The sequence below is a fragment of the Eleginops maclovinus genome, chromosome 3 (genome assembly GCF_036324505.1).
Source record: "Eleginops maclovinus isolate JMC-PN-2008 ecotype Puerto Natales chromosome 3, JC_Emac_rtc_rv5, whole genome shotgun sequence".
NCBI classification, from domain to species: domain Eukaryota; kingdom Metazoa; phylum Chordata; class Actinopteri; order Perciformes; family Eleginopidae; genus Eleginops; species Eleginops maclovinus.
Window position 1 is genome coordinate 13,748,774 of NC_086351.1, and position 24,844 is coordinate 13,773,617.

General features: G+C 40.3%; 3 protein-coding genes and 1 long non-coding RNA gene across 5 annotated transcripts; 1 reads left to right on the plus strand and 3 right to left on the minus strand.

The window, feature by feature from the left end:
• Positions 1–135: 135 nt before the first annotated feature.
• LOC134861563 (chymotrypsin-like protease CTRL-1) lies at positions 136–2,692 on the minus strand. The gene is made up of 7 exons (XM_063878858.1): positions 2,539–2,692; positions 1,942–2,045; positions 1,786–1,865; positions 1,612–1,693; positions 1,309–1,489; positions 1,065–1,195; positions 136–454 (listed from the first exon to the last, which is right to left on the minus strand). The coding sequence occupies exons 1-7, from the start codon at positions 2,582–2,584 to the stop codon at positions 293–295; spliced, it is 786 nt and encodes a 261-aa protein (XP_063734928.1). The 5' UTR covers positions 2,585–2,692; the 3' UTR covers positions 136–292.
• A 6,305-nt stretch (positions 2,693–8,997) lies between these two features.
• On the minus strand, positions 8,998–14,492 carry LOC134861547 (heat shock cognate 71 kDa protein-like). Its single transcript, XM_063878828.1, has 9 exons — positions 14,001–14,492; positions 12,007–12,211; positions 11,702–11,907; positions 11,287–11,439; positions 10,658–11,213; positions 10,352–10,554; positions 10,044–10,242; positions 9,676–9,908; positions 8,998–9,472 (listed from the first exon to the last, which is right to left on the minus strand). Exons 2-9 carry the CDS (start codon positions 12,209–12,211, stop codon positions 9,281–9,283), a joined length of 1,947 nt encoding a protein of 648 aa, XP_063734898.1. The 5' UTR covers positions 14,001–14,492; the 3' UTR covers positions 8,998–9,280.
• A 173-nt stretch (positions 14,493–14,665) lies between these two features.
• Positions 14,666–20,596, minus strand: si:dkey-238d18.4 (TBC1 domain family member 15). 2 transcript variants are annotated; one of them, XM_063878842.1, is made up of 10 exons: positions 20,099–20,593; positions 18,502–18,687; positions 18,275–18,393; positions 17,672–17,775; positions 16,828–16,895; positions 16,572–16,718; positions 15,936–16,026; positions 15,678–15,826; positions 15,433–15,574; positions 14,666–15,330 (listed from the first exon to the last, which is right to left on the minus strand). In XM_063878842.1, the coding sequence occupies exons 1-10, from the start codon at positions 20,307–20,309 to the stop codon at positions 15,162–15,164; spliced, it is 1,386 nt and encodes a 461-aa protein (XP_063734912.1). In that variant the 5' UTR covers positions 20,310–20,593; the 3' UTR covers positions 14,666–15,161. The 2 variants fall into 2 exon arrangements, with proteins under 2 accessions (XP_063734912.1, XP_063734914.1); XM_063878844.1 differs by lacking the exons at positions 15,678–15,826; positions 15,936–16,026 and having other exon boundaries at positions 20,099–20,596.
• LOC134861571 (uncharacterized) lies at positions 19,014–24,822 on the plus strand. The gene is made up of 8 exons (XR_010165426.1): positions 19,014–19,028; positions 20,165–21,865; positions 21,945–22,322; positions 22,575–22,607; positions 22,743–22,872; positions 23,055–23,132; positions 23,520–23,601; positions 23,713–24,822. It is a non-coding gene; the product is annotated as an uncharacterized LOC134861571 (long non-coding RNA).
• The last annotated feature ends 22 nt before the right edge of the window (positions 24,823–24,844 follow it).

Here is a 24,844-nt window from a genome sequence, read left to right on the forward strand (position 1 = left end):
GCATTATCCACAGTTATCTGAATGTAAAACTGAATTCAATAATCTGAATTCATATTGATCTCTAAATTGCTGTAGCTAAATGGGCATCACTGTAGTAAAGTCTTAATATTTGTTGTAAAACATGAAAACCAACACTGAAGTCGAGTTATATTTTATTAATGAGTTCTCACAAATGCATCATTCAAAGTCAAGTGAAAAATGTACATTCATGAGACAGCTATTATTAATGCTGTATATAATTACTTATTGATCACAGTGAGGAGCAAGTGTTCTGAATGTGTTTGTTTGCACATTAGTTGGAAGCCACAGTCTGGTCGATCCAGCCGCGCAGGTAGGACACGCGGGCGTACACTGCAGGGGTGCGCACGTTGCAGTTGGAGGTGCCCCAGGACACAATACCCACAAGAGACCACACTCCACCGTTCTGACAGACCAGAGGGCCACCAGAGTCACCCTGAAATGAGAGATGTTTTTTTTAATTCCCTTTTAAAATCTTCCATGGGGTCATATCATTTGAATACGACCTTGTATAAAGCTCCTGCCATAGCTCCCCAATGCATTGACAGGTCTTTGCATTCTACACAGTTTCATACAGGATGTGGGCTTTTTTGCCACTAATAAAAACCTTTTTTTAAGAACGGGAAACATGCATGAAGAACATCTACAACAACCTGTTTCGTACAGCCCTTTAGCTAAAGAATTACATCAGATAGCAAATACTGCTTTGATATTTCCTGTAATTACCATCCATTATTGGATATAGAGAATTGGATATTATGGGGAATATATTTTCAAATGTATAAGAAATGAATGATTTACACATTTGTAAATATTTAACTGTTTACTCATTAAAATCATTATCTTTAATAATTTCGTTCAACACATTATGATTCGCACATTTCTGTCAATGGTTTACTCATGTTTAACTATTGGTTAAATCAACAAAAAAATGTGTATGAAATATACTATATATCAATATTACAATTGGTTTAAAGTTGACCGATTGTTGTTTTTAAGAATTGCCTATTTTCCCCAGAAATCTGTATTTCAGGCATGGTTGTTACCTGACAGGAGGATACTCCAGAAGCACCGGCACAGATCATAGCATCAGTGATCCTGCTGTTACCCCAGTACTGCTTGCACTGAGCCGGGCTGAGCATAGGCAGGGAAGTCTGCTGGAGGTAGCGGGGGCTTGCTGAAACAAAAGTAGAAAAAGAGATGAGGCTAGCTGCCCTAAAAAATACTTTACATCATTCTAAAGGAAGTAGAGTTCATCCTGTGTAACATTTAGAAAGTGGGCTAACTCACAGGTTTGGCCAGTCCTGCCCCACCCAGTGGTGACACATGAGGTTCCAGTGGGGATGCTGGTACTGGAGGAGGCCAGGCACACGGGAGACACACGGGAGGTCATCTGAACTGGGGAGGACAGCTTCAGAAGGGTGATGTCATTGTTGAAGTTCTGGGCATTGTAGTAGGGGTGAGTGATGGCCTGGATGGAGAGGTGAGTATAAATCATGAGCAAGTATAACATCAGGAACGCCAGCATTTCACCATGAAATCCACTGAGATATTGCATATTAGAAATTAAAGAAAACTTTTGGTGTGGCTTACCCTGGAAATTGACTTGACCTGAATTTGCTCAGCGTTGTACTGGCGATCATGCTCTCCCAAAATCACACGGTGGTTCCTAGAGCTGGAAAAGATGAAAACATACAGATGAGTCGTCAGAGAGAAACATGATGGGATTTTTCTCATGTAGATGTCGGACATGGCAAAATGACTTACGACACGCGGCAGTGAGCAGCTGTTACAACCCAGTACTGGCTGATCAGAGATCCTCCACAGAAGTGGAATCCGCTACCGTCCTAACAGTTATAAGATTCATATTAACAATATTGTCTTTTTCTGAATTACAGATTTACTTTTTATTACTCGGGCTACCTGAAGGGAAACCTGCCAGGGCCAGGATCCAGACACAGCGTTCTGTCCATTCACAATCTTGTCGTTACCGCTCACTTGGGGCCTGATAGAAGGTACTCCACACCCTGAGGCCAAATCACACAAAGGTAAAAAGGGGTATAAGAAAAGAAATCAATATACTTAGTACGGCAGTTATATGTTTTGTGATAAATTCACCAAAATACCTTGAATTCACTTTAAATTCATAAGTTACAATGAAAATGAAATAAATATTTTTATCTTACCTGCAAATAAAGAGCCCACTGATCTGATCGTATAGAAGTAACTATTTTAACCTAGATTTCATGCATATAGTGGTGTGTTTTTTATACTATGACTGTTTCCCTAAAATAAAACTTTAGAAATCACAATATGGCTTCTCTTACAGCATCACAGTATATTGAATCACAATTATATCTTGATATGTAACGCCTGATTCTTGCCAATACACAGCTCTTTATCAAAAATACAAATGTATTGTTCCACTGATGCAAATATATAAACCAAGTGTTCGAGCACCCAGTCAGAGTAAGATTTTCTACAAACACTGCGTCCGCTGGTAAACCACCAGACACTTACCCAATGCAGAGATCACAAAAGCGAAACAACTAACAAGGAACAACATGGTCACGTCTCACTTTTCCTGTCAGATCTGGGGAACGCTGCCCTTTATATGTTTATATCCCCCACACATGACCCTGGGATACATGCACAGCGCTCCTTACTCCACAAACATACACACACACACACACACACACACACACACACACACACACACACACACACACACACACACACACACACACACACACACACACACACACCACACACACACACTGCTGCTGTGATAAGTATGGGAAGAGAACACCTGATCATATACTTATTCCTATGCTCTTGTTTGGCCTGTTCTTGTGCACAAAGTTCATGGCTTTAGCAAACAATTGTTGCTAAATCCTTTCATTGGTTAGAAGCAACACTGCCTCTTGGTATCACTGTGGAAAAAGAAAATATTCTTTCCATTTTACTGTCTTTGTATTTTTTAATTCATATTAAGATACATTTGCATCACATTGAATATATTAAGCTGTCTACTTGTTGCTACAGTATCTCATGGGACAACACTGAAGATATGACATTTTGATACAATGTAAAGTAGTCCGTGTACAGCTTGTATAACAGTGAAAATTTGCTGTGCCCTCAAAATAACTCAACACACAGCCATTAGAGTCTAAACTGCTTGCAACAAAAGTGAGTACACCCCTAAGTGAAAATGGCCAAGTTGTCAGCATTGCTGCAGAGGTTAAAGGGGTGGGGGGTCAGTCTGTCAGTGCTCAGACCATACGCTGCACACTGTATCAAAGTGGTCTGCATGGCTGTCTTCCCCGAAAGAAGCCTCTTCTAAAGATGATGCACAAGAAAGCCCGCCAATAGTTTACTGAAGGCAAGCAGACCAAGGACATGGATTACTGGATCCATGTCCTGTGGTCTGATGAGACCAAGATAAACTTATTTGGTTCAGATGGTGTCAAGCGTGTGTGGCGGCAACCAAGTGAGGAGTACAAATACAAGTGTGTCTTGCCTACAGTCAAGCATGGTGGTGGGAGTGTCATGGTTTGGGGCTGCATGAGTGCTGCCGGCTGTGGGGAGCTACAGTTCATTGAGGGAACCATGAATGCCAACATGTACTGTGACATAGTGAAGCAGAGCATGATCCCCTCCCTTTGGAAACTGGGCCGCAGGGCAGTATTCCAACATGATAACAACCCCAAGCACACCTCCAAGATGACCACTGCCTTGCTAAAGAAACTGAGGGTGAAGGTGATGGACTGGCCGAGTCTCCAGACCTAAACCCTATTGAGCATCTGTGGGGCATCCTCAAATGGAAGGTGGAGGAGAGCAAGGTCTCTAACATCCACCAGCTCCGTGATGTCATCATGGAGGAGTGGAAGAGGATTCCAGTGGCAACCTGTGAGGCTCTAGTGAACTCTATGCCCAAGAGAGTTAAGGCAGTTCTATTTCACACAGGCTTCTACTGGACTATATTGGTACTACCCTTCACTAATTACACGCGAGCGTTCACACACTGAATTTACGTCAACGTAGTCGACCAATCAGGACGAACTTACCCGAATGCACGCGTAGGCCTCACCCTCACAGTATATAAGGCAGCTACACCGCTGTCAGTCATCCTTTTCTCTTCAGCAACCGGCGAGACCACACCTGATAAAAAAAAATTAGGGATGCACCGAAAATTCGGCCACCGAAAATTTTCGGCCGAAAACAGAAAATGCACTTTTGGGCCATTTTCGGCCGAAAATTTTCGGTGGCCGAATTTTCGGTGCATCCCTAATTTTTGTCACCGAAACAACAAGGCCGAAACAGAACGTTGTGATGATGACGCAAGCAAAAAACCGCGAACAGCACTCGGGCCAACATGTCTGCGGTGTGGACGCAATTCACTGTGTCTGAAAAAGAACAACGAATAGCAATTTGCAATACGTGTAAAGCCGAAATTTCTAGAGGGGGTATATCTGCAAAGAGTTTTTCCACGTCGGGTTTAATTCATCATCTTAAATCAAAACATCCCGATCGCTATTCTGAATTTGAGAAAAACGCGGCACAGAAAAGGAAAGCCATTCCGAGCACACCGACTCCGTCTGTGGCAGACGTTTTTGAAAAGGCCAAAAAGTTTCCCAGTGATGGTGCCAAGGCTAAGGGCATTACACAAAAAATGATGGAATTCATTGCCTTAGATGATCAGCCGTTCTCTGTTGAAGAGGACGTGGGATTTCGTAGGCTGATAGAGCACATTGAGCCCCGTTATGCCATACCGAGCAGACGACATTTCTCAGACGTATGTTTACCTGAGCTGTTCAATGTTGTTGCAACTCACGTCCATGAGCTTATGGCATCTGATATTTCAGCAATCAGTTTCACGACCGATATATGGAGCTCAGACGTCAGCATCACGAGTATGCTCAGTCTAACTGCACAGTGGATCGACACAGATTTCAAGCTGCAAAAGATTCTGCTTAATTCACAAGAGTTTCGATGCACTTGACTTAAATGCACTTTGTTTTTTTATGAGAGAACATATTTAATTTTACAATATTTCAGCAGGCCAGTCAGTTTACAGGCCTGTACATTATTATTTCATGTAGGCTACACATGTGTGGTCAAGTTAAACATTTCATTTTATTTTATATTGTGCATAATGTCAGTTCTAAATAAATATTTTCATAATTTCGTGATTTATTTATTCTTTGAATTGCAACGCCTTGATTTTTAGTAAGGTTAGCACATAGTCATAGCCATAAATGCAATGGTACTAATAATTGGAATAATAATTTATTTCGGTGTTTCGGTTTTCGGCCTTGGTTTCCTCATTTTCGGTTTTCGGTTTCGGCCAAGAATTTTCATTTCGGTGCATCCCTAAAAAAAATAGATCATTTGAAAGAAGTCTTGCCTCGAAAGAGCAAAGTCCAAACCAAGTCGGGGTCACGATCAATTGTAAGAGAAGTACCATACCTCACCAGCAGGTGGAGTATCGGGGGATTTTGCTCGATGCAGGCAGGCTATGTGCCACTCTGTCAGAAAACAGACAGACATCCCTGCTTCAGGCAGTCTGCAGACTACGACAGGGGGCGACGGTGACAGCTCTGACCATCATGCAGACCTGGGTCTCATGGCGGCTGTTCACCACGTGGTACCGATGGGGCTACTGCACTTGCGTTGCCTGCAGAGGTGGTTTGCCAGCCTTCGTTTCAGGAGAAGCGAACAACGCCTGCTGACCACCCAACACGCCCCACGCAAACCCTTAATACAGGGGAAACATGTGCTGGTGAGGAGCGACCACCGCACCACAGTGGCCTACATCAACAGGCAGGACGGAGTCGGCTCCGCCGCCTTGTTGAGCACGGTGGAGAACCTGTGGTTGTGGACCTCAGGGAATGTTTTATCTCTGGAGGCCCTCCACATTCCGGGACTGGAAAACAGGAGGCCGCCCTAATGTGAAGAGGCGGGCCCCTGCCAGACGAATGTGCTTCACCCGGATGTGGTGAGACAGATCTTGGCCCAGTTCGGAAAACAGCCTGTTACAGGACAAAGTGGTTGGGGTTCCAGCGTTCTTTCGAGGAAAGGAGTCTAGAGCTTCTGTCCTGTACATTGGGCTCTATTCTATCCTTTTTACGGCTACTGGTGGACAGGGGGATTGCTCATGCCACCGTCAAGGTGTATGCAGCAGCCATCTCTCCTGCCGTGAGGGATTTGGCGACAGATCAGTCTTTAGCCAACCGCTTATGAAACGTTTTTTGCAGGGGGTCAGGAGTCAACGCCCGGTGGTGCATGTCTCCACCCTGCAATGGGAACTGCCAATGGCGCTCGAGCCATTTGGACCTCTCGAGCTCTCTTCTCTAAAAGTGTTGCCATTGAAAACAGCTTTGCTGCTGGCATTGACTTCCGCCAGGTGAGTGTCACCGCTCTATCGGGGCACCCGAGCTGCCTTTTGACTCGTGGTGACCGCAGTGGAGCGACACTCACACCGAACCCCTCCTTTGTTCCAAGAACCTAAGGAGTGCTTTCAGGTCGAGGGTTATTCAACTAGACGGCTTTAGCCTTCCACCCCATGGAGGGGACAGGGAGGCGAAATTGCCTCTCCTCTGCCCAGTTTGTGCATTGGCATGCTATGTAGAGCACACAGCTACTATTAGACGCACTGAACAGCTGTTTGTGTACTTGGGGGATGGTGTAGTCAGTAAAGTTCTGTCCAAGAAACGCCCGGGATGGCTTTGTGAGTGCATCTCACATGCCTATTCATGGGTTTCTGTCACGTGACTTTTGTTGTCCTGCCGCCATCTTTAGGACCATGCAGAGCATCGAGTGCTAAGCGCCTTCTAATGGTTCGAGTGGGAAATGGCTAGCCAAACTCATCTCTCCGAGGAGGAGAAGCAGCGTTACGTGACAAAAACAAGTATTTTAGGACTGGATCCATATGTTCTGCCAAATGGCATACTAACCCCGCTTTTGTCCGCTGAATATTTGCCAAACGTTTGTTTCGGCGACATTTTCATTTACCTGGTACACAACCCGTCGCCTTACAGCAGGAGTCTCTGAAGGCGTTCAAAAGCACTGAGGCGTACCTTTATTTTCGATCAGGATGGGTACACGACCCACGGATTTATCATGTGAAGATTAAGAAAATGTTCGTAATCATAGGAAAGGATAAGTGTTTGCGTACTATGGTCTTATTACTATGCTATTAAGTTGCCTGGTGCTTTTAACTGACCTAGCCAGCCAGGCTAAGTCAAAGCTAGAAGCTAGGCTAATAATTAACATTTGCCAATGGTATCATTAACTGGTCTTATCTGTTAATGTAAACATAGTAATGTAGAAAATAGCTAGCAGTCTTAAATAATGTTCTATGTTGAATCATGGGTTATTATGTAATCTGGCTATATCTCTAAATTTATCATTTGCAATTTGTGTTTCAAACTTAATAATAATAAATAAAAATAAAAGTAAATAAATAAAAAATAATAAACCAAAGGTAATTGTTTATTGTGTATTTTAAATATACCAGCCCCTGTAATATTTTACCAGTATTTGGCTGGTGCTAATTTCCACCCATGCTAGCTAGGCTACCTAACGTCAGTTCAAGTCAACTCACCCGAAATAAAATGCTCTTTGCACAGCCTGGAGTGTTCTGTTGGGGTCCATTGATCCCTTTTAATTGCAGCTATCCATTTCTGTCTCCTTTCTGTGTTCTTGGGAATGTTATAAAATGTGTGTCCATCTTTATTTGACTTGCTGTTATTGCAGCCCACAGCACAGCAGATAGATGGCATTGTTTACTTTAGCGTAGTAAACGGTCCTCAAGATGGCGCTGCGATTCATGTGTGACGTCACATGAAACCCATGAATAGAAGGCGGACGAAGGTTACGTATTGTAACCCTAGTTTCTATAAGCACAGACTGAGCCCTATACCTAGGGGCGCTGTCTTTCCTATGCCGCTCGCTGAAGAGGGTGTAGAATGACAGACAGCGGTGTAGCTGCGTTATATACTGTGAGGCCTACGCGTGCATTCGGGTAGGTTCGTCCTGATTGTCCGACGTAAATTCAGTGTGTGAACGCTTGCGTGTCATTAGTGAAGGGTAGTACCCATAGAGTCCAGTAGAGGGCTCAGCCTGTGCTTATAGAACTAGGGTTACAATACGTAACCTTCGTTCTGGAAAATTATGGTGGCCACACAAGATATTGACATTTTGGGCACAACTTGGCCATTTGCACTTAGGGGTATACTCACTTTTGTTGCCAGCGGTTCAGACATTAATGGCTGTGTGTTGAGTTATTTTGAGGGCACAGCAAATTTACACTTCTATACAAGCTGTACACTGACTCAAAGTGTCATATCTTCAGTATTGTCCCATGAAAATATATAATAAAATATTTACAAAAATGTGAGGGGTGTACTCAATGGTGTGAGATACTGCATGTCCTTGCTTGAACTATTCTCACCTTATAAATTAGCAGATGCCTCAGATCAACCAATCATTTTTGACTACTACAGCAGTACCTTTCTTATCAGATCTTAAAAGTTGTTATTTCCTTTATGAAAGATGTTAATTCACAGGAAAAAAGATAAAAATCACAACCTTGGTGGTCTACTAACAGGAAGCAGTTTTATCTTCTGCAGCTGCATCTCGAGACTTCCCACGCAAAACTACTTTATGCACTAATGAATAGCTGGTAGCTTGAGAGGTGCCAGTTTACCTCATGGGCCCTGCCAAGGTGCCCTCAAGAAAGGCAACAAACACTTGCAGCCACTCCACTCTGACTCCTCTCTGATAATACATGCATGTGTTTGTGCATATGTTTATGTGTGTATTTAATCTAAGTGTTTAATGTAGAACTGTAATGCATGTAATGAGTAGCGAATAACTGAATTTCCCCTTCTTCTTCTTTTCCTCTTCTTCTTAAATTATTTATTCAGATATGCAATGGGATAACAATTGTAAATAATAAAAGAACCACACAGTACATTATGAAAATCTGAATCCCTTTGGTGATCTTTATTGATTCAATGTTTAAATAACACTGATAAAAACACATGACTTTGTCTACCTTGTGTAAATCATAATTTGAGAGGAAAAACAAACAAACTTTAATTGCTTTTTATGTGACTGAGTATTTTTAATTCATCCATAATGTGAGTCAAAATAATCCCATGATCTTCAATTTATTAGGTGTTTATTTTGTCTATATAGCTTCAATGGCAGTAAGCGTTTGTTGGGATCTGAGATAAAGACCCTGTCTGCATTGTTTTCAGTCGACCTCCTCAATAGTAGGGCCAGAGGACGAGCCGCCTCCAGCTCCACCAGGGAAACCAGGCATTCCTCCAGGCATTCCTCCAGGCATCCCACCTGGCATCCCATCCTGGTATAGCTTGGAGATGATGGGGTTGCACACCTTTTCTAGTTCCTTCTGCTGATGATCATACTCATCCTTCTCTGCCGTCTATGTTACAGAGCAAACAAAACATTTGTTGTCACAGATCACTTTTCCGGTTTGTACATTGTGTTTCTCAGTATGAAAATTATTTAGAAGGGAAGTGAAAAATTGCTTCACAAAAGTTTAAAAACCACTACTTCCACAATGACAGTCAAAGGGGAACTTGTGTTTCTTAATAATAATCACGATTCAGTCAACCGTTTATATACCTGATTTCTATCAAGCCAGGAAATGACTTCGTTGCACTTTTCTATGATGGTCTTTTTGTCCTCAGGGCTGATCTTATCTTGGAGCTTCTCATCCTCCACGGTGCTTTTCATGTTGAAGGCCAGAGACTCGAGTGAGTTCTTGGCTGTGACCTTTTCTCTCTGCAACTCGTCCTCAGCCTTGAACTGCTCTGCCTCCTGCACCATCTGCTCAATATCCTCCTTGCTCAATCGCCCTAAGGAAGAATAAAACACAAAGCTGTGTACCTTGCATGGAATGGTTATTTATTCTCCATGTTCAAGCCCAGCATTCCTTCAGCTTTTGTGCTCTATCTGGTCCTGAAAACTACATTTTTAATAAGATTATCTACCTTTGTCATTGGTGATGGTGATCTTGTTCTCTTTTCCAGTGCTTTTGTCCACTGCAGACACATTGAGAATGCCATTGGCATCAATGTCAAAGGTCACTTCAATCTGAGGGACACCTCTGGGAGAAGGTGGAATACCGGTCAGCTCAAACTTGCCCAAGATGTTGTTGTCCTTGGTCATGGCTCTCTCACCTTCAAAAACCTGAACAATGTAGATTCTGTCAGTGAACACTTTCAAGAGTTAATGCAATACTCTGGGACAATGAATGCAGAAATGATTTGATTAGACGATAACTGCAATGTTTCTCTACCTGAATAAGTACACCAGGTTGATTGTCTGAATAGGTGGTAAAGGTCTGGGTTTGCTTGGTGGGGATAGTGGTGTTCCTTTTGATAAGGACAGTCATTACTCCTCCAGCGGTCTCAATTCCCAGGGACAGAGGTGTGACATCCAGCAGGAGCAGGTCCTGCACATTCTCAGACTTATCACCAGCCAAAATGGCTGCCTGCACAGCTGTTTCCAAATGACAACAGGATAAATGTAATATAAACCATGTAATCATCCTTGAACAACATCATTTATACTAAAATAGAAATATGACATATGAGATACCCACCTGCACCATAAGCCACAGCCTCATCAGGGTTGATGCTCTTATTGAGGTCACGTCCATTGAAAAGGTCCTGCAGCAGCTTTTGAATCTTGGGTATACGTGTGGAGCCACCCACCAGGACAATGTCATGGATCTGTCCCTTGTCCATCTTGGCATCCTTCAGGGCTTTTTCCACGGGCTCGAGGGTTCCACGGAACAGGTCTGCATTGAGCTCTTCAAAACGGGCTCTGGTGATGGAAGTGTAGAAATCTGCTCCTTCGTAGAGGGAATCGATCTCAATGCTGGCCTGAGTGCTGCTGGACAGGGTACGCTTGGCACGTTCGCAGGCTGTGCGAAGACGACGCACAGCTCGCTTGTTGTTGTTAATTTCTTTTTTGAACTTGCGCTTGAACTCAGCAAGGAAGTGGTTAACCATGCGGTTGTCAAAGTCCTCACCACCCAAGTGAGTGTCACCGGCTGTGGACTTCACCTCAAAGATGCCATCCTCAATGGTCAGGATTGACACATCAAAAGTACCACCTCCAAGGTCAAAAATAAGAACATTACGTTCACCGCCAACCTAAAAATAAATCGCAAATATTAATATAAGAAACATGAAAGAGGTAATGGTCTGCATTTTATTAGTTAGTTACCTTTTTGTCCAGGCCATAAGCAATGGCTGCAGCAGTGGGTTCATTGATGATACGCAGCACATTAAGGCCAGCTATGGTGCCAGCATCCTTGGTAGCTTGACGCTGGGAGTCATTGAAGTAAGCAGGAACTGTGATAACTGCATTATTCACTGCCTGTAAAGACAGGATAATATTAAGGTAACAAATACCATTTGTGTGTTGTGTGTAGTTTCACATATGTGGTACAAGACACTTAAGGAAATATTTTTTCTCACAATGTCTGGTAATTGCTTTGATTCTAAGGTTATGGGAACATATGTTAATATACTGTAACATTTTGTTTCCTGACAGCTGCAGATTGTCACCTTTTGTCTGCATAAAACTGAACCGCCTTGTGTCATTTTGAGAAGAGGGCCGTACACTTATCGTCATTTACCTTGCCGATATAAGCCTCAGAGATCTCCTTCATCTTGGTGAGGACCATCGAGGAAACCTCCTCGGGGTAAAACGTCTTGATCTCACCCTTGTATTCAACCTCCACCTTGGGTTTGGTTGAGTCATTCACAACCTTGAAGGGCCAGTGCTTCATATCTGACTGCACTACAGCATCGTCAAACTTACGACCGATCAGGCGCTTAGCATCTAAAGGACATTAAAGTGAAATGTATCTCTGTAAGTCATTATGTCCATCAAGCATGACTGATTCTGAAGCTATTGCTTTTTCGGTATTGCTGTCATTACCAAATACAGTGTTGGTTGGGTTCATGGCCACCTGGTTCTTCGCCGCATCTCCAATCAGCCTCTCAGTGTCTGTGAAGGCCACATAGCTGGGTGTGGTCCTGTTTCCTTGGTCATTAGCAATGATCTCCACTTTGCCATGCTGGAAGATGCCCACACAGGAGTATGTGGTGCCCAAATCAATGCCAACTGCTGGTCCTTTAGACATCTTCAATAAAAGAAAAATAGATAAAAGAATAGTTTTAGTAATTGTAGACCAATTTGAAGGTAAATTCCTTTTTATTGCATGAATTCACTGAAGAAAGGGTTATATTTAATTAAATAATTGTTATTAATATTGTTTGGAACTTCAAGATATTTTTGTGTAGTATCATTCAAGCAGCACACACTATGTACACGCACATATACCTACTCTAGGTGTCTACAAATGTGTTCCTGTCCCTGTTACATAAGTCCAGAAGCAAGGCCACGTGATACTAAGCTGTTGATGTGGCACCCGTTTTGTACGTAGTGGCTTAAACCACCTTCTGACACTGGAAACCAAACGACTGGACCATGTAACACTGCCCTTTAATTCCCTCTCCAAACCCCTTCCCTCTCCACTCCTCCCTGAGCCACAGTTCGGCTGGTGAAATGTGATGTACTGATCCTGGGATAGTGATCACTGTGTCTATATTCCGACAGCTGGCTCCAAATAGCTTACAGTTACTATAATTGGCATCAGCACTTGGCAATGAATGAAAGGTCACTCGTGAACAGATCATTAATCAATGCCTAATGTACTGGTTTGCCTGGTTTCCTTCAAATATAAAAACACAATACAAAAAGAGAAGTACACTCTTGAGGTGCAGTAAAAACACATTTGCCTAGTGAAGAGCACAACAAAAGCTTCCTGTTTCCTCACGTCTTGGGCTCTGTCAAAACCAACAGTGTGAGGCAGGAAATAGCATGTAACATAGCTGAAAAAACCACAAACACATAATTTACACACATATTCAAACTAATTACAGAGCAAAGACGGCCTCAATTTTAATTAAAACATGTATGGATTATTTTCATTGTAGGCTATGCTAAACAAGTGAAAGTAGAAGCACTATAATGTCCAAGAAGTGCTGCAACTGGAAGGGAATATTAAATTATCACTTGTTATCCAGTTGCGTAACACCGAGGACTAAATGCTGACACAGTGCTGTTGCTTCACAGCCTGTACTAAACCCACATGTGGAACTTGGCTGTGCAGTTCCTTAAAGATATGTTGGAACAGCACAACGGCCTGTGAGTAAGTGATTTACTGTACATATGGAGGCTGTTTCTGTCACTGTATGCTATTCAGTTTCATCTGGTTAAGCAATCCTGAAGAGACATAATCACATTGAATTGATCCTTTTATGTTGTGTTATAGAAGTGACACACAATCATTTCAAAGAGCAGTGTTGGAGAAGCTACTCTGACAGCATGGCTTTGCATGCCCTAAGTAATTTATTTTGGTTAATTACAAGAAACACTAGCTTCAACTTCTTTGTAAAAGAAAATAGGATCAAATTAAACATGTGATTAATAACCTTTCTATACCACTTGATTACATATACTTTTACTTGTGAGAAGAGAATCAAAGATTTTCAGTTACAACATTTCCTTTTATGGCCTGGCAGTTTTAAGTAGCTTACTACTACAAATAATGGCAGAACATTTGAATCGGTATTGAAATATGAATTCAGATGAACTAACAGCAGCGTACTGCAAAATGGAGTTATACTCTTAGTTGAATGACATGCACCAATGCCCCAAAGGACATTTTTTTTAACTCCACAGTCACTGAACTGTGTTTTTTCTCACGGATTCTGCTGCAGCTTGCCATGCTTTTGTTTGACAGAAACCATGCAGGCCTCACTCTAATTGGGGATTACTTCTTACATTTGGCAGTAAGGCTTTTAAGAAGCAAGCAAAACAGACTACGATGCCAGGCTGAGTGCAATGCTTTTTATAGAAGGGGTTACCTTGTTGTCAGACGTTCAAGACTTGACAATTTACTAAGTTAGAGCGCACTTAGTTTTTGACCAACACTCCTCTCCAACACTGGCTCCTTTCCCTCTCGTGGCAGGCAGAATAAGAGGACGAGTGTCTCTGCTCTCCAGTGTATATAAAGCAAGAGCCCATCAGGGTGTCAGGTGACCACCAAGGAAAGTTCTAGGCCCATGTGTCTGCTTATTGACTACAATTAATTGAAATAAAGCTGGCTGTTGCACCCTCTGTAGCCATCTGATAGTTGAGGAAAAGAGAGAGAAGACGTATTGAAAACGTATTGGTGAGCATTGCTGTTTTAAACATGGGTAATACTGTTCACATGGTCTAATGGAAACACTGCTGGGACATGGAAGAGTACACAATTTAACATTTAAAAAATACTTTTGTACCACTGTCAAGATCTCTGGTAAGTCTTACACTTGGAATCATGCAATCAATGTGCCATAAACTACTTTAGCTTTCCTATATTTCAAATTCAGCATTCTACTTTTTATCCAAGTTCATTTATTACCCGTGCATCAAGAAAACAAACGTTTTTAAAATCAATGCCGACTTACCGTAACACTTAAAGTAGCCTATACATAAAAAAACATGGATATTGCAAACACCACATAGTAAATAATCTTCAGTAGTCAAATTGAGGTATCATTTATCATTTAATATTCAAGACACAGTTGTGCAGAACATTTTTCTTCCCCTTTCTGCAGGACTCTCTGGGTGTATTCCTGTCACATAGGCCTCTGCGAAACACGGGCCATCTGGCATTTCAAAAAACTGCAGGTCATTGCAGATACCACCTGTTGCGAAACACCATTTCTTAGTATTGACACATGCATGTGGAGTAGTTGTTTTCTTCTAGAAGTTGAATATTGCATAACCCAGGAAAAAAACAACTTTAAAGCATGGATTCCTATTTCCGTGACATGTTTATTGCAGTTCAGGCTAGCAACTAAATAACTCACAGTTGGTCAACTGTCATAAAATAAATATTGTACATTTATAATAAACAGCAGTAACTTAAGGTAAGCAGCCATTAGTGTTTCCCTCAGAAATAAAAACTAAGTGAAGTATAGTTTTCCTCAACACTTGAAATAAGGATTGCATGTGCCTAAATTGTATCTAAATAGTAGCTATCACTTTAAAACAAGTAAACTACGTAGTTGATAAAGAAAGTCCTCTTCTGTGCTGCTGTCTGCCCTGCAGCACCCAGTCATATAGTCCCAAGCACAGCGCTTGCAGTAGTTGTACAAATGGTGCTCTGCTTTCTTCAGCGTGCTGTTCAGATCCAGTGTTCCTTGAAGACTGCATGAAAAAGCAAAGGTTTAACCAGAACATTCACATCAACCCAAACCAAACGTTTTGTTTTTTTGTGATGAGATTTAATTTCTTAGCATTCAGACAAACCTGCTAGTAAATTGGATAAGCTGCACATCATCGCGGCACCGCAGCAGAGACTCTCTGTTCTCCAACAGTATGGCTGCACAGATGAAGAGCTCAAACGTGAAGTCAGTGTTGATGGCCTGCAGCTGCGACTCTGAATGTTCTCCTGCAAAGAAATATCACTGCATTAAAGTCAAATATTTACCGGAGAGAACCTTCCAAACACATTAAGCCTTATTTATGCTGCCCACTTGAGTTCTTTGTTTCACCTGTGCTGCATTTTCGTGTCAGCCTTTCCTGATAACGGGCTCGGTCTACTTGCTGGGAGATAAGCTCCAGGTGGTCACAACTCAAGATCTCAAATAAACGTAATGCGTCACTGTGTTCAAATTCCCTCTGGAAACCAAGCAGCAGCCACCTTGAAGGACGCACAACATATGCATACAAAAAAGATATGGATTATAAACTAAAATTCTGAAATAAAGATTAAAAATAAAGACTGGTGCCAAGGATCAACGAAAATCTACCTGTGGCAAAAGGTGAAGCTCTCCATGCTGTCTGAGAACAAATGAGCATAAAGTGAAGGATCCAGTTCCTTCAACAGGGCTGCCTCCAACTCTAAAATACATGAAACACAACTTGTTCACATCTTTACACAGTAGAATGTGAATTCATTTATGGACTGAACGTTCTGTATGAGATCTGTATTCCAACATTGTTCATAGCAATAGGTTTTGCAACAGCGACGCTTATACATTTTTCACTATGTGTTTTTGGACAGATTTTGTAACTATGATAACATTATAACCATGCAGTAAGTAAACTATGCAGCTGTGCAGTTACGATTAAAGTTGAAGTCAAGTTCCAGAATGTGCTTGGTCTAATTGGATGAATAAAAACTTTTAAGAAATCTGTATTTATTTCTGATGTTGTCCTCAACAGTACATGAGAAAAATCCCATCACTTATAAATATAATATAAAGATAAAGTATGACAGTTGATTGAATGTACTGGAATGATTGTTTCCAATATATTGTTTTACCACTAGAGGTCCTAACTCCTAAACCTTTTCTGTGATTGCTTTAAGGAGCAACACTTAATTCACAACATCTTGGAAACATAGCATTTGATATACATACAGTATTTCTTTTTGTTAATCACACCTATTTTCCTGTGCAGACCATCAGCCCTGAAGTCCTTGGAGAACTTCTCCATGTAGCACGAGAAACTCCAGAAGGTGTCGACCTCAGAGTCGAGAACCTCCAGGAACCGGCTGCACAGGTCATTCATTCCTTGGGCATAACTGACCTCTGGATCAACAATAGAGTGTTTACTTGTTTAACAATCATCAAGCACCTTCTAATGTTTTATTTTGTTGGTGTTAATAAAACCTGAGGTGAGCTAAGTTCCATTGCTTACCTGGATGAAAAGCAGCATATGTGATGAGGATATCTCTCAACACCAACAGATTTCCCAAACCTTCTTGCCTGCAGACAGAAGTGAACAGTGGAACAGTGCAGATTAGGAAAGCAGTACATTTTCTAATATGTCTCTATATGGTTGTGAAAATAATTTACAGACATTTAAGTTATGATCATAGTTTCTCCCTTGTATGTATAGGACAGGTAACAAAGAACAAATGTTTCTTTAAAAAGTACAACATTTGTTTAAAATGTTTACCTAAAGGGATTGTATTCTTTAATATGCTGTTAAAGGTTTCACAGGCATTTAGTACTGTATTGCTTAAATTCAAGTTTTTAAACCGAAAATTAAGATAAAGCTCTGCAGGATTTCCCTCTCCCTTTTTATATTTGCAGAAGCCTGAGGGGCAAGAGAGAGTCTTTGTATCTCCCACATTAAGTTTGGTTTGGATTTATTTTGTCCAGTGTTTATTTAAAGTCAGAGAACTTCACAGCTCTCAAGACTCAATACTTGAATTAAATACAAAGTATACCTGTTCACTGGTACAAAATGCTGATTGTATATAATAAGCTGGTTGTAAATAAAAAAAATGTTTTGTTTACATGTGTTATTAAATGATGTGCAGTAATATGCAAGAAATCTTTCATTAAAATATTTAAAAGCTGATGAAGCCAATTAGCTAGTATTGAACTCTTATATAAATATTTCTAATCTGACCCTTTTAGCTACTTTAGCTAGCAAACTACTTTATGTACTCCATCAAATTTCATGTCAAAGTTGGACAATCCCATCTGTGGACTTAAGTATATCAAAAAGGCATAAATAGTTCCCAATCACTCACTGGTAATAGCGCAGGTCTCTGTTTGTTCTCGGCACATCCTTGTCAATAATCCTTGTGGCTTCCCGCAGCTCCTCTTGGTCAAATGTGACACGCTCAAACAAGATCTGGTAACAGGAAGGACAGGTTTATTTCACCACTATCTGTAGTCTGCGTGAACTGCTTTAGATAAGTTCTTACATCTCAATATTGCTTCTGCATTTTCTATAGGAATCATAACTTAAGGGCTGTAAAACTCGGGTCATTCTGTTGAAGCTTCCTTTTAAATATCTAAATGCTCAAATGTATTTCAGCTGTTCTTAAGTGCAAACTCTCCCACGGAAAAAAGGGCTTAACGTCAAGCACAAAGAGAGCCAATGACAACAAATGTAAATAAATGCTAAACTATTTGTTTAAAATAATTAGATCCTGTTGTGTAACTACCCTAAATATCCCCCCCAGTACCCTTAATAAACATCTCTTTGACCAAAATAAAGGTAAATAACATATTTAATGGAACTACAGAAATCGAAAGTCAGACCCAAAGAAAACATGTTATTACAGAATTATAAAGTAGAACATATTAAATAGACAGAATAATACAATGATATAAATAACTCCTCTAACCTGTGCCTGAAGCTCCAAGAAAGCCACTCTGTCCCTGACCTCCTCTGACTCTTCCGTGGTCTGTTGCTGGGCCTGAGCCTGCCTCTGGTCAAAGTACCTGACTGCTGCAACCAACTCAGCTGGAATAAAGGAGGATCATGTGGTCATAGAAGTTTTTAAAAAAGACTGAAAGGTTGACACACTTTTGAGTTTTTCCTTTACTCTGTTTTTCCATGTTTTGTTTTTACCATCAGTGCCGTTGAGGTGCATCCGCACAGCTGGAGGAAGAAACTGCTGCCACTTTCTCTTCATGACCTGATAACGTACCACCATCTGCTCCTGCAGCAGAAAGCGCTCTAAGACTGTCGAACTGCATGGGTACATCCCAAACAGGAAACGCCACACAAAGCCACGCTCAGAGGGACACACGCCACCTGGAAAGGGATTGAAAAGCGTTAGATTATTTACTCCACTCTCATCAATATAACTGACTCAACAATGTTTTTAAACCCAGATGTTATTTGAGGTTTTATCATTCAGACAAGCTTATCTCCACCAGACCAAAACAAACACCTTAAACCGATCACGTGCAAGGATTAGCTTTGAAGCTGAGGAAAGAGGGAATCTTTAGGAACATTTTGTGAACTTTACCCTAGTTTCATTAGGATTTGAGATGTCTTATATAATGTGTCGCTCTGCAGGTCCTTTAATCTTTGGTCTCCATGTTTCTTGGGGTGGAATGTGCATCAAGGTCAAAAGGCAAGAGAAAAGAAGGGTGAGTTTTCACATTCCTGCTCATAGATGATAGATTCAGAGTATTGTTTTAATCAAGCAGCAACTCCTCTGTGTTGTATGTTGTGCTTTGTCAGGACCAGTTCAGTGGCAGTCTAAGTGCTGTGTTAGGAGTGGGCTCACATACGTATTAACTGGAGCCACTTCAGAAATGCTAATCCGGAAGTACTATCATTTTTAAGTGTCACACACATCACTGAATGTTTTTGTCTGGTGAATCTCATGTGATTTTTATCTTACCAGCTGCCTAAATGGTATCCGTTGTTTTATCACAGAAGTCACGCTGGGGTTCTTTGCTCGAGGGGGTCAGACGCACAATGCAATGTTATATTTTAGGGAATGATTCGGCTGTGGCTCATCTAATGTCTTGAAGTAAAACATCACTTGAATTTCTTCTTGTCTGTAGGAAAGGATGTATCTGACTTCATTGATGTATCTGGACACATATTATAATAAAAATCCCTTTTGAATAACGAAGTGCAGCAGCAAATCACTTTGTTTAGACACAGTTTCATATTTTCCAAACACAAAGGCCTTTTCAGAATGATATTAGGATCAAGATGGTGTTCAGTGTCGAAAAACAAAGCTGTGCACATGCCAAGCACCTCCATCATATTATACTGTGTTAATACAGAAACTTACAAATGATCTTTCAAACGTGAATTTCACTGGGTCAGTGGAGACTTTATATTTCTAAATGGGCATTACGGGATTATTTAAAATGTCAACCTCCAAATCATTAGTCTCTACTGTATTTAGTTAAAACTGAGCCTCTCTACCAAATACATGAGTTGCATATAAAACATGGTAAAGTTTGTCAATATGATTATATGTTAAGTTAAGATAGATAGATAGATAGATAGATAGATAGATAGATAGATAGATAGATAGATAGATAGATAGATAGATAGATAGATAGATAGATAGAAGGATAGATAGATAGATAGATAGATAGATAGATAGATAGATAGATAGATAGATAGATAGATAGATAGATAGATAGATAGATAGATAGATAGATAGATAGATAGATAGATAGATAGAAGGATCTACCGTTTTTGAAAATATACATCCTCAGTCTTGACTCATCAACCCTCCCCTCTGCGTCCATGACCCCAGGTAAGGTGAGTCGTGCGGCGGACAGAGCAGGAGAGCTGACTGCTGCTATTCTCCTCTCGGAGCGGAGATCTGACCGGGGAATGTCCGGGGAGAACGTCTCCTTTGCGTCTGTGTGCTGCAGACCTCCGTCATTCAGATCGTCCATGTGTGCGTGAGATAGTAACGATCAAACCACGCACAGGTGAAGAAGAGTATGTCAACAGACAACAAATGTTCATCTTCCTGCTGACTACTGCGCCTTAAACAAAGCGTCTTTTCCCGAAACTTTTCTGGAGCTCAAGGACTGACGTCAGACAGCAGGAGACGTTAAGGATAAAAAAAAAACCTGTTGAATGAGGTTCAGCAACCATTTCCAGCTCTATAGGGGCTCCCACTCTCCCTTCCGTCCGGGAGTCATATGACTGCACCTTGAGATCCGAGTTTGGCCCACATTCCAAGTGAAGTCCAGTGTCAAAGTTCACTTTACCGAGCGAGTCTCACCCCATCTAGTGGTTTCATTTAACAGAGGCAAGCACCAAAAGTAGAATAACATCATTAATCATCATTATCAATTTAAGAGAATAGCAGAAATATATATGATTATTTTACTATTTCATTATTGTTTTTATTTTACATTATTTTATAAAATGGCTTTGGGTACATGCATATGGCAGACATTTTGGCAAGAACACAAGTTTATTTTTTTGAATTTTCGAAGTTCAACCTCAGCTCCAACAATAAATAGCCTATATAATTAGCCACCATTAAACCACACTGTTTGTTCCTTAAACCTACAGCTTAAAGCAAGCATTCGGTGGTATGTGGTTTCAAATGTGTAGTTTGGTCTATTTTCCACCAGGTTGAGCCACTTCTTTGCACTCTCATTTGCTTGTCAGTTGTTGATGTTATTATTTAGTGCACAAATGGACTCATGGACTTCTTAATCAGAGTTGACGGTATAATCTGTCATAATGTGTTGTACAGAAAACAATGTTGAGGCAAATGATTGTGTCATGAGTGATTCTGGGCTTAAATTGATTTGACTGATTAAATGGCCTTTGGCGACCTTTTGCCTTTTGCAACTATGATATCCCATAATTCGTAATCTCGACAGATTCAAAAGCAGTTTACTATTCTTGACCACAAAAGACACACATGGGCAACACCAGTAAAAGCTTAAAATATATGTTCTTAATCATGACATTTTATACATGGAAAGTTTTAATGACCACTGTAATTACCCTGTGTGTTATTATTACCTGTGTTTTTAGTGCTTCATTTTTTAAATGTATGTGTAGTAGAAGTTTAACAGTAATCAGAAGTGAGTGCTGATTTGAGGCTTAGATTGCTTGATTATATTTAATAAGGTATTGAAAGTCATAACTTGGTCAGCGTCCACTTTTCAGCCCCAACTTCCTTTTTTCTTCAACTCACACTGAAACAGGAAACACCCCCCCAATTTCACACTAATATTTAGATGTAAGGTGTTTTTCAAAAGCACAAAAAGCCCTACAATCTTCTGAGTACTTCTTGCAGTGAGTATTTACTTGATACAAAACACAGGCAGTTTAACTTCACAGCTTTGTAGCATGTAGGCTTCCAGATGAGATAGAACTCAGGTCACTGTTAAGTGTCAGAATTAGGTTAGAGCGTCTTTCTTCGGTCTGATGAAGCTGCTGGGCCTGATTCCACTTAGCCTCATACTGATGCTGGCCTCAGAAGGTGGGTTACATATTTGTATTGAATTATCAAAGTATGCAATTAAATGTCAATAATAATTATTGTTTAATCTTTAACACAGGTCACACAGCTCAAACATGGAATGCTTCTGTCACCAGAAACATTAAAGCAACATTTGGCTCAAATGTGATCATAAAGTGTAGCTTTACCGTTCCAAAAGAATACTCTACTGGAAATGTTCAAGTTTACTGGAAAAAGTTTGAGAGAAGTAACTTTAAGAGGGACAAAGACCCAGATGCATATGTTTTTCACCCGAATGAAACATATGTGAATAAGGAGTACAAAGGAAAGACCATGCTCCTTGGAAATAAAACCGAGGGAAACTGCTCCCTCATGATCTTTAACTTCACGGATGGAACACTTCACATCTATTTGAGAGTTACTGAAAAGAAGGAGATGTTCAGTTTCAGAGGTAACTCTGTCCAAATAACTGAGTCTGGTAAGAATTTGAATACATTTCGTTCATGATTAAATATTCAAAAGAAGAAATAAATGAATCCTTAATATGTCTCCTTCACATAGCCAGGTGGTAAACCAGGCATTCATGAGTCAGATAACATTTCAGCACATAATTTGAATGGCTATAATGTTTCTGCGTTTTCCTGAATTCACTTATAGACTGAATGTGATTTCTTCAAAAATTGAGGGTTAAATGCAAATGCAAGTGTATTAAAACTACTTTGTTTTTTAGATATTACACAACCACTACCAACCGAGATTTCAAGTAAGTTCACACCTTGAACCACGGCCAATCAGCAGATATATTAACCACTAATAATATAATATTTCAATTTTTCAGTATAACATTTAAAAAGTTAAAATCTGTAATTCAAATTTAATTTCCATTTTTTCCCAACAGAACAATATTCCACAATGACTACAGTCCATGAGACTTCTACAACAATGTATACAGCCATCTTTGTACCGGTTGCTGCACTTCTGATCATTATTTTTGTGGCTGGAATTGTCTTTTACTTAAAACGCACAAGGTAACTTCTTATTTATTGTTTTGTTTCATGACTGGTACTTGTGTTTTTCTTTCTCAATGCATTTTTTTGTATTTTCATATAAGTTAAGATGTCTGGAGGGATTTTCTTCTTTTAATGTGTTTTATTTAAGCTTACCTTTTCTATTCTAAAATGGAAGACTGATATCTTATTATCATATTTAGCAGGTCACAACCTTTGACAAGGGAAGAGTCTGGATATTATGCCAATTGTAGCCGAGTATCGTCAAACCAAGGCAAAAGGTTTGTTTCCTGATATTAATGAAACTCTGGGCCCCGGCCGTGGCGTGACTGGCTGGTGGACCTGCACCGTACGCCGGCGACCCGGGTTCGATTCCCGACCCGTGGTCCTTTCCGGATCCCACCCCGACTCTCTCTCCACTGTCCTATCCGATAAAAGGCAAAAAGCCTTCCATTCTTCTCTGTTTTTGAGATATTCTTGCAAGAGTGACAAGAGGTTGATGTCGTCCTCCACGACATAAAGGGTTAATACTAGACTCATGAAGAGGTTTTAGTCTAGAAGTGAAAAATATTATTCTCCAAGTTGTGTGCATGTTGTGGATGTAATAACACATTTTGATATTTTGTTTCACAAATTAGAAACCGAAAAGGTCTGTTTTGTCTTTTCAGAAAAGCATCTAGCAAGAACCAAGAAAAAGAGAACACTTCTGAACTGAAGGCCATTGATGAACCTGTCTACATCAACATCGAGGTACAATACTACTTTACTTTACATATACAGTAAATGGGTGTAATATGAAAAGATTGTACCTAGGACAAAAAAAAGTTAGACCAACATGTAACCTAAGTTCTGTTTTTGCAGGCCCCTCCAGATCAGATGGGTCAACAAATGAATCACACCGAAAATATTTATGGTAATGTGGATTATTCATAATAGAAGATAAACTGCATCTCACATGTTCATGGTCTGTATTTATTTAAAGAACGTTGTGGCTGTTGGAAACAACTTAAATCATTCCGAAAACCAGGATTATAGAGATTGTGGACATACTGGTTAAAATCTGATGGCCTAAGGTTTCAACAATAAATAAATTTATCATGAAGAGAATAACAAATACAACAAAATCAACTACAAAGAATTACAAATCTACAGAGCGACCTGTCTTGGTGCTATAGGTGCTTGGCTTCTGTGTCCTGGGGTATATTTTCCAGGGTTTATGGTTCGTTTGGGTTTCATACAACAGCAGCCATTTATTTATTCCATTTCATTTTACAATCCTTAAAATTGTTTATTTGGCTTTTTTTTATTACACTGTATATGTAACCATTGACAATCTACCTTTTATAATTGCTCAGAGCCATAGTTTTAATTCAAGTTTATTTTAGTTGTTAAACTCGTTATTAATTCTGTAATTTACACATTACAGACTTGTCCAGTGCAGCCTGCAAATCTTTTGCTAACCTTAACATTTGGTATTTGATATACCTTAACCATAGCTTATTTGCCATAAACATGATCCTTTGTTTGTTTTAACAGGGTTACCAGATAGTCTATATTTTTTGAAGTTTAGCATCATTACAATTGAACATTAGAAACAAAAAATGCTAGTGAGTGATAAAGGAAATGAAACGAATAATTTAGCACATGTTGAGAAACATCCCGTGACCGAAGTTCTGTTTTCTGAGCAATCTGTTCATGTAATATTCTGCTTAACTTTAGATTGTACAGTTTTCAAAAATGTGGGTTTAATGAAACCATTGTGCGGTTTTTCAGTCTTTCTCAATGTGTTTGGCAACTCACGTCCTGTATCCTCTCTGCTGCAATTGAAACTTCTGTTTTCTTTCATAAGGGTGATTAAGTTATTATACGTAATGCCAGAGTTAAGTTTTCCTCTATTTAATTACTGAACAACAGCAGCCAACTACCCTGCATAAAACCCTGTCGTAAATAAAGTGGATTTAAGACAAGCTACTATTGTTTCTGTTTCTGTTTT

Excerpts from the sequence above, each read along its gene's own strand:
- si:dkey-238d18.4 (XM_063878842.1), bottom strand. The coding sequence starts at position 20,309 with ATGGACGATCTGAATGACGGAGGTCTGCAGCACACAGACGCAAAGGAG. Across the intron at positions 17,776-18,274 it reads TCTTGGAGCTTCAGGCACAG|ATCTTGTTTGAGCGTGTCAC; the intron begins GTTAGAGGAGTT and ends TCCTGTTACCAG. Across the intron at positions 16,027-16,571 it reads TGGTCTGCACAGGAAAATAG|AGTTGGAGGCAGCCCTGTTG; the intron begins GTGTGATTAACA and ends CATGTATTTTAG.
- LOC134861563 (XM_063878858.1), bottom strand. The coding sequence starts at position 2,584 with ATGTTGTTCCTTGTTAGTTGTTTCGCTTTTGTGATCTCTGCATTGG. Across the intron at positions 1,490-1,611 it reads AGGTCAAGTCAATTTCCAGG|GCCATCACTCACCCCTACTA; the intron begins GTAAGCCACACC and ends CTCTCCATCCAG. Across the intron at positions 455-1,064 it reads CTGGAGTATCCTCCTGTCAG|GGTGACTCTGGTGGCCCTCT; the intron begins GTAACAACCATG and ends CTCTCATTTCAG.
- LOC134861547 (XM_063878828.1), bottom strand. The coding sequence starts at position 12,211 with ATGTCTAAAGGACCAGCAGTTGGCATTGATTTGGGCACCACATACTCC. Across the intron at positions 11,440-11,701 it reads CTGAGGCTTATATCGGCAAG|GCAGTGAATAATGCAGTTAT; the intron begins GTAAATGACGAT and ends CTGTCTTTACAG. Across the intron at positions 9,473-9,675 it reads CCTGGCTTGATAGAAATCAG|ACGGCAGAGAAGGATGAGTA; the intron begins GTATATAAACGG and ends TCTGTAACATAG.